The sequence below is a fragment of the Pyxicephalus adspersus genome, chromosome 5 (genome assembly GCF_032062135.1).
Source record: "Pyxicephalus adspersus chromosome 5, UCB_Pads_2.0, whole genome shotgun sequence".
Taxonomy (NCBI): Eukaryota; Metazoa; Chordata; class Amphibia; order Anura; family Pyxicephalidae; genus Pyxicephalus; species Pyxicephalus adspersus.
Genome location: NC_092862.1, coordinates 13,824,946 through 13,837,804, shown reverse-complemented (window position 1 = coordinate 13,837,804; position 12,859 = coordinate 13,824,946). Strand labels below are relative to the sequence as shown.

Genomic DNA, 12,859 nt, shown 5'->3' with positions numbered 1-12,859 from the left:
TGTTTTTTTAGAGTAGGAAATGGACTTGCCACTTGTTTGAATTAACAGTGGTTATTAAATATTGGCTTTTTTGTTTGTTTTTAAAGAGGCCTAATATAAACTGTAATGGAGTCTATATCCATTTCATGACCTCAGTTCACTAAAACCTAGATGCAAAGGCTACATGTAAAGCTTATTTAAAAAAAAACTTGATACATTTCTGCAATACATGCTAATTTCCCCATATTTTTTGTCTTTGAACACACTGCAAGTATAGACACATCTGGTGCAGGAACAGGCATTCCCATATGGCACCCGGGGCTAGCACCTTGTCAGCCATTCTGCTGTCTGCACCTTTGCATTGGTTCCTAAATAACCAGTGTTTCCACAATTCATGGCAGGCAGCAATGAGGGTACTGAATGTCTCCCTCTCCTCCTGCCTTCCTTTATTTGCTACCAGTCCCTATGGGTGAGACGCTACATGTTGCGTCTCACCCAAGGAATAGGCTCAGGGCCATGAGGAAGTGGTAACTGCACCATGACTTCCACGCCTGTCTCAACATACCCCAGCTGTTGCCGGGAATGAAGTATGCTCTTTCCTGTTTTAGCTGACAACACAGTCATTTAATCTCTGCATTCCTAAACATGTGGTGTCATCCATGCTTGCGTAATTTCTGATTAATTGCACAGGGTACAAACCTCTCTTTATCTTCTTGCCCTCAACTTATCTCTATGACCCTTCCTCATGGTCACCGTCCACATCTCCAGAACCCCTCCTTGTGCACGGAAGTTACCAAGTCACAAGATATCTGGCAGCATCAACAGATATTGTTTGCCCAGCAGATATATCAAAACATGGACAAATAGGAGTTTATTTGTTGAGTCCATTGTTAGGATTTACATATACTTAACAAATGAAAACACTCTGCCATAAAGAAAACAAATATTGAAGGATTTGTAGGGAAGGAAAATTATTTTACTAGGCCGCATTTAGAGGGATTAGGAAGTTTACTTAAAGAACTAGTTAGGTAAAACGACTTTAAATTGAGCTACCTATTCCGGTTGCTGTCAACCACTCCAAGATGTAATGATGTTTGGGCTTGGTGATTGATGGCCCAGAGCACTTCATCATGGGTTCAAGACCTATGTCCCCCTATAACTAGAAGCACCACGTATGTTGCAACACTCGTAATGTAGGAATGGAGTGGTAGGGATTGCTGTGATTGTAAATATAGGTAGGGTGCTAGTCTTCAAGAAACTTTGTAATTTTGTCTTATATTATGCTGTTTCCTTAGCTTTATTTTTATTGCAAAATATTCACATTGGTTTAGAGTGTGCCTTTAATAACATCCTGTTATTGAAAGTAAGCTGTTAGACTGCTACTTGTAATGCCTATAATATTCTGAAAATCCTGGGAGCCTTGATAACATCCCTGGGAAATCCAGGTAGCTTTAGGCAGTTTAGCTTAACAGCCTCAAACCTGTAATTTTCATGTTCTAACTAATATTTAATGTCTAATTTGCATTTCCTGTTTTTTTATCTCAGTTCCAGCTGCAGATGTTTGACATTGTATGTACTTCAAGTTGGGCCACTCGTGATAAGTGCTGCGAGCTTCCAGCATTGGTGAGCATTTAACATCTCATTCTTTCCTCTGAATGGGGGAAGACCATACCATCCATCCCTGCCTTTTCTTGACAGCTGGTCTACCTCTTCCATTCTAGCTTTTTGATATTTTAGAATACGGGTTGCCAACTCCTGCCCAATAGTGGGCCATGGCCGTCTGACAGCTGGGTCACAGCTCTGGCCAGTGCACTCCCCAGCGGGGTCAGGATAGGGAAACCTTGGGGGGTGGGTGCACAGGCCAGAGCCCCAGACCTTGTCTGCCGTACGCATTGCAGGCTCAGGGCAGTGGAGGGGTTGTGTCTCTAGACCGGGCTCGGACAATGCAATGGGAGAGTGAGCGGGTTCTGGTATGATGACATCACTATGAGGGAAAGTTCCTTCCCCTTTGAGTGACACACAGCTCCCTGCGCATGCACCGTTCGGAGTCCGTGAGATTAGTGGTCTGCGAGCTCCAAAAGATTGGGGACGACTGGTATAGAAGATATATTTTGGTCTCATGCGGTAAAGATGGGGATTATATAGGTGGCCTTTGTGCAGGCAAGACATGGCAAGGCATGGACCTCTGGCACGTCACAGGGATCTAGATTTGCCATTATCCCAGTTCATGTATAGGCACTGCCAATAGAGTCCTATGGATGTATTGACATATTGGCAATATCATTTTGTTATTACTTTCAGGTGTCCTTATAATATTTTCCTGGACTTATGGCTAGTTCACCTGGGTTGTAGATCAAGAAATGAGCCAGCATCATTGTTTTATAACCGCTGTTCAAGTTTCATTTTTCATCCAAAAGAAAGCTATGGCTTTTGAATGGCCCTTGGGAGAGGTTGAAAATATCCTCCTAACAGGTAGTACTTATGTGAGCTAGGTCTTACCTAAGGGTGTCTGATGATTTTCCACTGTAAATGCTATGTAAACAGTTTGTTACTTTGGAATAATCTCTCCATCCTATCTACATGTCTGAGTTTTTGGTCTTTAATTTAGATGTCCCTGGCTACTGCTGCTCTGAGGACAAATGATATAGAGATATGTTTTACAATGTAACCCCTCAACTATCTCAAATAGCTTTAGTTAGCATTAGGCATTTATGAGCTGGCATATTTACTTTCTACTAATAAACTACCTAATCTGTGGTTAGAAGGGATCATACATTGAAGCTGAAATAAAGGTGGGTATGTGAAAAGAAAAACAAACACCAAAAGAATGAATACCATTCTGTGTGCAATATAGTAATTAGCATATCTTGGTATCAGCCTCTACTCTGTAAGGACTAGGAAAGGCAGCAACATGAACCAATCAGGTGCCCTGCATTTAATTTTAACCTTGGAAAAGTGGTTTTCTCCAAAATGACTCAAGGGCCATAGCCCACAACAACTGGAATTCACATTCAGTCTCCCATCTAAGTACTCCCCAGAGGGTGGCATTCCTATGGCTTTTTGTAAACCTACCAGCTAGACCTAGTTCTAAAATGCAAGAGTGGCATCCTAATTGCCACTTTGTTGCCTATGTGCTGGTAGGGAACATGCCGACAAGAGGAGGGAGTGGAGAGATGATAGTGTCAGGGTATTGCTGTTCCTTGACTGTTCTGTCACAGGTTGGGGATCGAGAGCTGACCCAATTGTGTTAGTGAAGAGCATAATGAAAAGTCTGGGTCACCAGGCTGTGCAACTTGCAGAACTGGTTTACAGAAAAGCATCTCTAAGCATGTAAAAGAACTTCCATATGCACTGCATTCCGATGGCTTATAACTGTTCAGATGGAGTTTGACTACCTATTTGCACAAGTTAGATGAAATAGGTACTAGTAGTGTGAAACTCCATCTTGCAATGAGTTATTAGGGTTTGTAAAAATAATCACATAAGGGTTTTTTTAGACCTCCAGGTACCTTCATTTTTCCAACATTTAATCCAAGGACTTTAGGAAGCCTTTAATCTGGTGCCTTGGTTTAAAATAAATACTTCTAGTTCCAAAGCTGGAACTCTGCCTTACTTGCATATCCTCCAACGTCTGTGCATGAAATTTACAATATTATATATTGTTACCCTTTTCCATGGGAAGGCTTTATGTTTAGCCAGCTTTTATGGCTGGCATTCATTTTTTTAATCAGTAGCAAAATGACATAAAGTAATATGAGAATAGCAGTGGAGGTGCAAGCATCTGGACTGCTGTACGTCTTTAGGTTCATGTGTGAGTGTCAGTACGCACATCCAAGTCATGAGAAATTCCATCTGACAGAATGGAATTTTTCCACACATAGCTCAAGTTGACATTTGATGCATTTGCTGGATACACCCATTCTTAAAGTGTATCTGCAACTTTGCCTCAAGTCAACTTTAAATCAGAGTACCCCTGTACCCCCAGCCCAGTCATTTACAAACCTGTCCTGTATCCATCAAGATATCGATGACTAGATTTTAACTAATACCATGCAGAGGTAATCTAAAGTATGAGGTTGTACTTATACTGGCCAGGATGACTGTTAACCCAATGGCCGGGTGAGGTCAGGTATATCTAGCTGGATTGGGGACAAGTCAGTACTGGGTAGGTGCTCTGATATTTAGAATACTTTCACCAAAGGTTACTTTTTAAAGAGACATATGGGGTTTATAAATGCCGATCCCCTTTCGAAAATACAACTTTTCAGTTAATATTGGGGTGCTGATTCTAAACAAGCAGGGTAGTTAGATTACCAATTCTTCATGGGAAATCTTACCCCTCTGTGATAGAACTATACCACCCCAAAGGACTTGGACTAATTAGGGAAGCTCACCTCTCTTGTAAGTAGAATATATCACCCATCCTAGTCACAGGGCTTGGTTTGAGAGGGGGAACACAACCCGACCCATGGATAGGCTATATTATTAACACTAATTTCAAGAGTTGATCTGAGTAAAAGAGCTTACCCATCTGTGTCTAGACTATACCATCAGCAAATAGAGCAAGAAGGTAGGACTAGTAACCAGGGTCGCCCTATCAACCATACTAGCATTGCAGTGTAAAGGGTTGTCACAAGCCAAGGACATGGTCTCAATAAAGGTGTTCACCCCACACATAAAAAACTATACCATCAAAGCTAGTCTCAGAACTTGGTCAGTGTAGGGGAACTCATCCATCTTTGATGGGACTAAACTACCACCAATGTGAGGGAATGGTCTATTAATATTATTACACAGTATTTATATAGCGTCATCATATTATGCAGCGCTGTACAAAGTCCATAGTCATGTCACTAGCTGTCCCTCAAAGGGGCTCACAATCTAATGTCCCTATCATAATCATATGTCTTTAATACAGTCAATTTTGGGGGGAAGCCAATTAACCTAACTGCATGTTTTTGGGAAAGCCAAAAGCTTGGCTTAAGTGCTGGACTTGTTAAGTCCATCAACAAAGCTACAGGCCTTAGGGCACATCATCGGACTGAACAACACCATTGGTACATTCTGTATATTTACTGTTGTAATATGTGGTGATTCTTTATTTGATTTTCTCATTAATTTTATTCCTGTATATATCGAAGGGTTACATTTCTGTTTCTTTACAGAGAGATGAAGCTACCTGTCCTCCTCTTCCAAATTCCTGCTCCTGCGCCCAGGAGAACAAAGGATTACAAGGGCCCCCAGGACCTCCGGTATGATATGTCACTAATTGTGCTCAGACATGCAAATGCTTGTAAGCTGAGACTTGTTCTAGCGCTGAAGTTATATATAACACATAGGAGGTTTCCATTGACTGTATAACTGGCTGTGTTATTACACCTAGACGTAGACTTTCTGCATGTTTAGAATCTGCCTCGTCTCTTGTCTGTATACTGCCAAACTAAAAAACAAATCGTAGGGAGTGGGGGGGACTTGGAAACTCTTCTAGCATAATGAACATACATCTTCACTGTAATACAAATGCAAATTTGCAACATGCATAGGCCAAGTAAGCAGGAAACAGGTCCAACTATGGACAAGTCTGTGTTATCTTTGAAGCAAAAGCCAAGACTGAAAGTGGAAGGTTCTATAAAGTAACCCATGAACACACAAATGAGGATGCATAGTGCAGTAGTTGTAGAAAAATCTGCAGTAGAATGTAGAATTAGCCATTCATGGTGAAGACCATGAAGTGCAGAACCTCCCTTATCATGCCAACGTTAAGCAGCCATGTGGGACCCATAAACCTAAACGTTTTAAATGTATATATGTCTTTTATGAACTTAATGGAGATTATTTTATCAGCCTGGTTTTGTGTTGTCAAGGCTTTTCTATACCCATACTGCTTTCTGATATCCAGGCAGGTACCCGCTGAGTTTGTATGTAAGTCTACATATAGGCAGATTTTATGTTGAGATGCTCGTATATGAGCGTATTTTTGGTATAATATTCAGAAGACTATATGCTGATGAGTATACATTGTTAGGTTTTGGGCAAGAGACTAAATTTGGCCCAAATATAGTCTTCTGGTCCACCAAAGCTATCAGTACCCAAACACAAGATAAGACAAAAGATAACACCTTTACTGAACATAAAATATTTAGATGCAAAATAATTTGATTACTAAGAAAAGGTTATCAGCAGGATCTATCACAACAAATTTCATGAATGCTTAAGATGGTTTAAAGTGTACCTAGAATTTTCTTTTGCATTCTGTGAAGAATTATCCTTGTCCTGATGACCACTTTTTCCAATAAAAATTAGGAAGGGTTTACAATTGTCACTGTGACAGGAAGAGAGGGAGATTTTCAAATGGGGACCCTATTGGTAGTAATAAATGTCTAAAGATGCATATACAAGTGCAATTATTCACGATCCTTTCCAACGACAAATCACCGTTCTGCTCTATGGGGAGGGGAGGGGGAGAACGACGGAGCAGCACCCCGCTTCCCTGCACTAGGATCGTTCATCCTTCATCGTTGGATCCGCCAGGATGGTCGTTTGGATGATAGATGACGGGGGGTGTACACACACCAGATTCTCACCCCATATTGGCCCTGAGCCAATTATCGGGCGAGAACCATTGGACGTATGTACGTAGCTTAAGAAGGAACTTCTTAACCTTTGTATGCCTAAGGAACCCTTAAAATAATTTTCAGGTTTTAAGACACTAAATCTAACTAATTGGGGGTCAGTGAGGAAAAGGCCTTTTAAATTGGAGGTGGAACAAATGCCTCCATACAATGGTGGCTGGAAGACCACAAATAAAAACATCATTAGGGTCATGCAGCTGGCTCAATCAAGTGATGACGGCCCCAGAACTATGCAGCATTATCAAATGGGAGGTTGGTCAGTCATCAGATTGAGAAACTCCTAGCAACTTCTGGAGGAACCCCTTCACAGAACCCTGGAGTTGAGAATAGTTTTTCTAGAAAAAGATTTCCTTTACTTAGGATAGATCACTTGCTATTTTCGAGACAGGAAGTGTAATAAAATCTCCACAATCAGACACGCAAACAAACCAAAAAAAGCTCCAAAACAAAAACTAAAGTGTGGTTTTGGAAATACTTTAAAAAAGTATAATGTATAATGTTTTCAAATTAGAGAATCTATCAGATGAATGTGATATGTCGTCTTTATCTCTTTCTTTTGTTGAAGTATATAACTTGTTTATATATTATATGACTCTTTTTAGGGTGGTGCTGGTATGAGGGGACCCAAAGGATCACAAGGTGAAAACGGCCAACCTGTAAGTATTTTGTGTACTTTGTGTATTTATGTTTTATATATTAGATTTCGCTACTTACTGTTAACATGTATTGATATTGTTGACCATAACCTCAGTAGACCTGAATGATTGCTGGTGTCTTCATTATGCCCGTTGTTAGCTGGTTAAGGTTCCTTTATGTCAATCAGTCATCATTTTAGGAAGGAAAGATATTTCTTAGGGTATTGCCTTGACACAATTGCTTTTTCTAGATGTACAAATGTTCACTTTTTGAGTACAAGATGACTGTAACCCCTGTGTCTAAGGTTTTTATCTTTCTTTTAGAAAATTGTTGAATTAAATGTCAGTTGAATGTTTTTTTTTTCATTTTCATAGGGGTCAGATGGACCACCAGGACCAGTAGGCCCACCAGGAGCTCAAGGACCACCAGGACCACAGGGGCCAAGTGGACATTCCATTCAGGGACCACCTGTAAGATTATTTATGCCTCCTTTTTTTTGAGTTAAGGTTCTGTAGAATGGTTATCGGAACGTGCACCATTAGCCAACAAAGATCTGTGTTGCAGAAGTTGAAGCTTAGTTGTTGGGTTGTATTCATGGTAGAATGAAGCAAATACCAGACATGGACAATCTTTTGGGCATTACTGACCTTTGTTTGCTGAAGTCCAAATTGAAACCATTAGGTATGGGGTGTTTTGGTGGGATGAAATCAACCAAATCAAATTGTAGCCCAGTAAAAAAAAGATATTCACATGTCTCATTCCATCACATATCCCAAAAATAAAGAGTACTCCTCATTTTAAAGTGGGTAGAGTCATGCATTACTTTACGCTCCAATAGCCAACCGCATGTCTTGAGTAATCCTAAGTAAGTCCTGTAGCACATAGTCACCAGCTAGGATAGATGTTTGCTTATTAATTTAAACCTACATGACATTGCTACTAACCAAATTCTCTCGATTATTCAGGGTCCTCCTGGTTTAAAAGGAGAAAGAGGAGAAGCTGGACTTCAAGGAAATCAGGTGAGTTCATGAATCCAGTGCAGGGAGGCAAACACAGGTTATGACCAAAAGGCAAACACACAATAAGTAGCACCCACAATTTAGACTAAGATATGCAAATACCCCTTCAAAAATGAGTTCAGGTTTCTTCAGTAAAGGGTACAAGTTAAGCTGCATCATAAAAATTTAGACCAAATTTAGACCATTGTATGCTTACAACAGTTTTTAAAAAACCTACCCATCGTGATTGTTCCCCTGTGTACAAAACCAGTTCTATTAGGACATGGTTTGATAAATGTGGTGTACAGGAACCTCAGTGGCATGAACAAAGACCAAACTTAAACCCTACTGAACACCTTTAGGATGAATAGGAAAATCCACATTATTACCTGGGCCCCTTTACCTTGAATCAGTGTCTTCAACCCCATGTAGAATAGAGAGAAATGTAAGGCTGGACTTAAAGGCGATTTTAGGGCATTTTCCTCAAATTCACCTTCAAGGTAAAGGTAAAAGATTAAAACCAAGGGCCCGGATAAGGCTGTGAATAATTGTGGTGATGCAGATTTGCAGCCCTTTCTTTGAGATCCAAGCCCGGAGTGTCTTGGAAGGATTTGGTGGACCAGACACCCCATTCTTCTTCCAATCCTGCCAAATACAAATAAAAGGGAGTGTGGGGGACTGGAAACTATGACCAGATGGCTCAAGCTGAGAAGCTGTGTGAAGCCAAGAAAATCTCCCAAAGCTAAGGCCCACTGGACCAAGAGCTCTCAAACAATGGGATTGATTTAATAAAGCTCTCCAAGGCTGGAAAGAATACACTTTCATCAGTGAAGCTAGGTGATCCAGCAAATTTGGAATGGATCTGGTTCAGGATTCAAAGCTAGCAAATAGCAAATGACTTTGAAGAGGTCCATTCCAGATTTGCTGGAACACCCAGCTTCACTGAAGAAAGTGTATTCTTTCCAGCCTTGGAGAGCTTTAATAAATCAGGCCCAGTGTGTCAGAGAGAGGCAGAAGGCTGACTTTTGTGTATTTTCCACTAGACTATGATAACCCTGATCTCTTGCAAACGTCTCTCTAGAGTACTCATATAGGATGATGGTTAGATGTCCACAAACTTTTAATCATATACCATTAGTAACATTAGTATCATTTGCTCAAATTTGTAACCCATTGAGCCTGATTTAATAAAGCTCTCCAAGGCTGGACAGGATACACTTTCATCAGTGAAGCTGAGTGATTCAGCAAACATGGAATGGATTTCATAAAAGTAATTTGATATTCCTAAGTAAATTATTTCTGTCCTAGACCAGATCCAGTCCAGGTTTGCTGTGTCATTTAGCTTCACTGTTGAAATCGTATCTTCTTCAGCCTTGGAGAGCTTTAAAAAAATCAAGCCCATTATGTAAATACACAAATAACAATTGTTTGGCTAATAAGACAAAAGAGCATGAATGTATATTGTAGATAAAAAAGCATTAACTTTCTATTTGTTGTATTTGTAGGGACTTCCCGGATCATCCGGAATTCCTGGAAGAGAAGGACCTACAGGGCAAAGGGTGAGTTTTTGCACAAAACATTAAAAGACGTTGTACATAGCTTCTGGAAATCATATGTGAACCCTCTGTAGTCATCAGCCTAGGTGTAGGCAGTGGGCAGGTTTTTGGGAGAAGTTATACAGAATTCAAAATGCCTTGATGGGTGTATATCAGTCTGGAGGACTTGGCATTCCTAGACCTGCTGCATTTGCATTCAGACCACCCTAGGTAAAATGAAATGATGATGCTGGTAATTAAAAGAAGTGAAATCCAGAAAAAACACTTTTCGGGGGGGATCAATCAGTTAGGCTAAGGTTAGGGTGAGTGATGATGGACATCTTCCAAGCACAAAATGAGACAGACTAGGACTTGCTGCAGCTTTGAAAGTGTGAGAATGCAGTAAAATCTGAATAAATAATTTTAGTACAGGAAAAGCCTCCCTGTAGATGCTGTTTAACTTTTTGCTTGTTCACGAGGATGTTGCTGAACAAACAGCAGTTCTGGCACCTTCGTTCTAAGTGTTTGGCTCAGTGGAAGAAAGCCGAATCTGGAGATCTGGACTGTGCTCTGTTACTGTATGCTGAGATAAGTGTATCTCTGGCCAAGATAAAAATAATTATAAGTGTGGAAAAGAATTAGAATCAGTTTCCATTATTTATTTGTAATGCTTTTTTGTGTCTGCATTGCAGAGAGTACACCCCTTTTTATTTCCCTTTGCCTCATGTCTCGTGACAACATTGTCCCCCAAATAGGAAGTCAGGAAAATTCTCAACTAGGACACAGATGGCAATTTAAACATTTTATTTAGCTCTAACTCAGTGCAAAATGACAGGTGCACTTATTTGCTGTTTGCATGGTTGGCTAAGTGGCCAGCACTCTCGCTTTGCAACATTAGGGTCCTAAGTTTGAATCGTGGCCAGGACAATATTCTTTGAGGATTTTGTATGTTCTACTTCAGTTTCCTAAAACACTTAAGCTACGCACACACATGCACAAGCGATTATGCGCGATTATTTTGAACAATCGTATTGTGCACAATTCTGTACATGCTGTAACGATATAATCCTTCAAATATTTTCCACCAATAATGTACACACGTTGGATATGATCGTTTGCATGATACAGGAAGTAACATGTAAAAGAGAAATTGTACTGTAGAACCATCCACGATCACTGAACGACCGTACACACAATGAATTGCAAATAATCATCGCCCAATCAGATCCACCAGGACGGTCCTTCATTTCCAGCGACAATCCTCATTCATCGGTGGCGTTGTGCACTTTTTTTGTTAACGATTATTGGATTATATGCCTTCAGTTACAAAACATGGTAAGAAAAGGTACATTAAGGCAGCCGATTGAGCATAAATGGGCTGACAACACGTCACTTCTTATGGAAAAAAACACACATGATCCTTTTTTAGCGATGTAGTTCACAACGGTCTATGGCATGTGCATTGTGGTGCTATATGGTGTGTGGTATGTTGTACCCTACTGTATAGTGCATAGGGGTCTAATTCACATTCCCCATAAAAGGCACGGCAGTGTAGCACACATTTGTAGTTACATTGCTGTGCAAGTGATAATTTTAGTGCATACTGCCAGATATAAACGGGCCCTTAGTCTGTTTTTCCATCATCACTATGTATAACACTTATGATACCGGAGGGTTAATATTTGTTTCCTGGAAGGAACCACAAAGCCTTACAAATTGCTCAGAACATTTGTTTAGGGAGTTTTCTAAACACTTTGACTTCAACATTTAAAATTGCTAAACTTGTGCCAAGCTGATATCAGGACCAAGTCAGAATGTGTAATGAGAATGTAAAATGTTACTTTCTACAATATGAACCTTGTGATAAAAACTGACTTAAAGATGAACTCCAGGCTGTTATAAAACTTCATTTTCCATAATACATCATTGACTGTATTTTTACAGTGCCCTCACTTTTTTTCGGCAATGGGCACGCTTGCCCACTCTTATTTTGCAAAGGACTTTTTGGTGGTCCATGGCTCTGGCCAGTCGCCCCCCACTGCGGGGTCAAGAGAAGGACCCCGCTTGGGGGCGGGGGTGTGCACCAGCCAGTGCCGCGGACCATGTTTCCCGTATGGAATTGCAGGGTCAGGGCGGTGGGGGGGTTGTCTCTCTGAAAACAACCTGCCCACTCACCCATTGCAGGCTCAGACTTTTGGTATCATGACATCACTCTGGAGGAAGTTTTTTCCCGTTTGAGTGACACATAGGCAGGGGTGTAGTGGGGCGGGCGTTCCCTGTCTTCATTTTTTACGACTACACCCCTGCATACAGGGTATTAGGGCTGTTGGAATCTAGGAATTGGATAGACAGGAATTCAAAGCTTTGGGCAGAGAAAGCAATAATGGATGGTCTACCATGCTGGGTGATTAAAGATCTGCATTTGTTGCTCTCAAAGCCAACTATGGCCACTACTAATCTAGATGATGGTTCCATGCTACGCCTTGGAATTTGCATGATGAAGAATGTATAAATAACTGGAAGAACTAGCCAGAAGACAGAAATAGAGGCATCTATTACAAGAAAATCTCAGCACTGGAACCATACAACAGATCTGCTTTAGTTTTCAGCAGTGGCTAGTTTTCAGCTTAACCAAACTGACCATCACCACCATTTATGGCCAATTTTCTACTTCTGGGTTTGGGATCTCCAACCACCTTGATTGGCTGGACTGGCAGACCTAACACCCTTGGATGTACATTGGAGTTTATTTAAAAACAGTTCAGTTTACATTGTGAAAAAGATTGATCAGTCAAAACTGAGTGTAGGCAAGAATCGAAATAATCGCCCTTTAATTGAGCTTATCAACATTTGCCCCCTTCTCCTCATTTAGCATGACTCTCTAACTTGGAGAGACTCAGACAAAGCAAGTGATGCATACTATGAGGCAAATTCTATCCTAGCACTTTACAAATTATCTGCCTCCAGCTGGGATTCACATATGTCTGTAATTAAACAAAATGACGTGAATGATATGAATTGGAATTGTTATCTGATTTAATGAATTGCATATGTCTTCAATTCACTTCAATTCAAACCA

The 12,859-nt window shown here is 40.6% G+C and overlaps 1 protein-coding gene across 1 annotated transcript in view; it reads left to right on the top strand.

The window, feature by feature from the left end:
• Positions 1–12,859, top strand: part of COL14A1 (collagen type XIV alpha 1 chain) — a 121,823-nt gene that overhangs the window by 93,557 nt on the left and 15,407 nt on the right. Inside the window, exons 35-40 of the mRNA XM_072410687.1 lie at positions 1,525–1,602; positions 5,145–5,231; positions 7,214–7,267; positions 7,622–7,717; positions 8,213–8,266; positions 9,751–9,804. Of these exons, the coding sequence (XP_072266788.1) occupies positions 1,525–1,602; positions 5,145–5,231; positions 7,214–7,267; positions 7,622–7,717; positions 8,213–8,266; positions 9,751–9,804 (423 nt within the window). The remainder of the gene's footprint in view (positions 1–1,524; positions 1,603–5,144; positions 5,232–7,213; positions 7,268–7,621; positions 7,718–8,212; positions 8,267–9,750; positions 9,805–12,859) is intronic.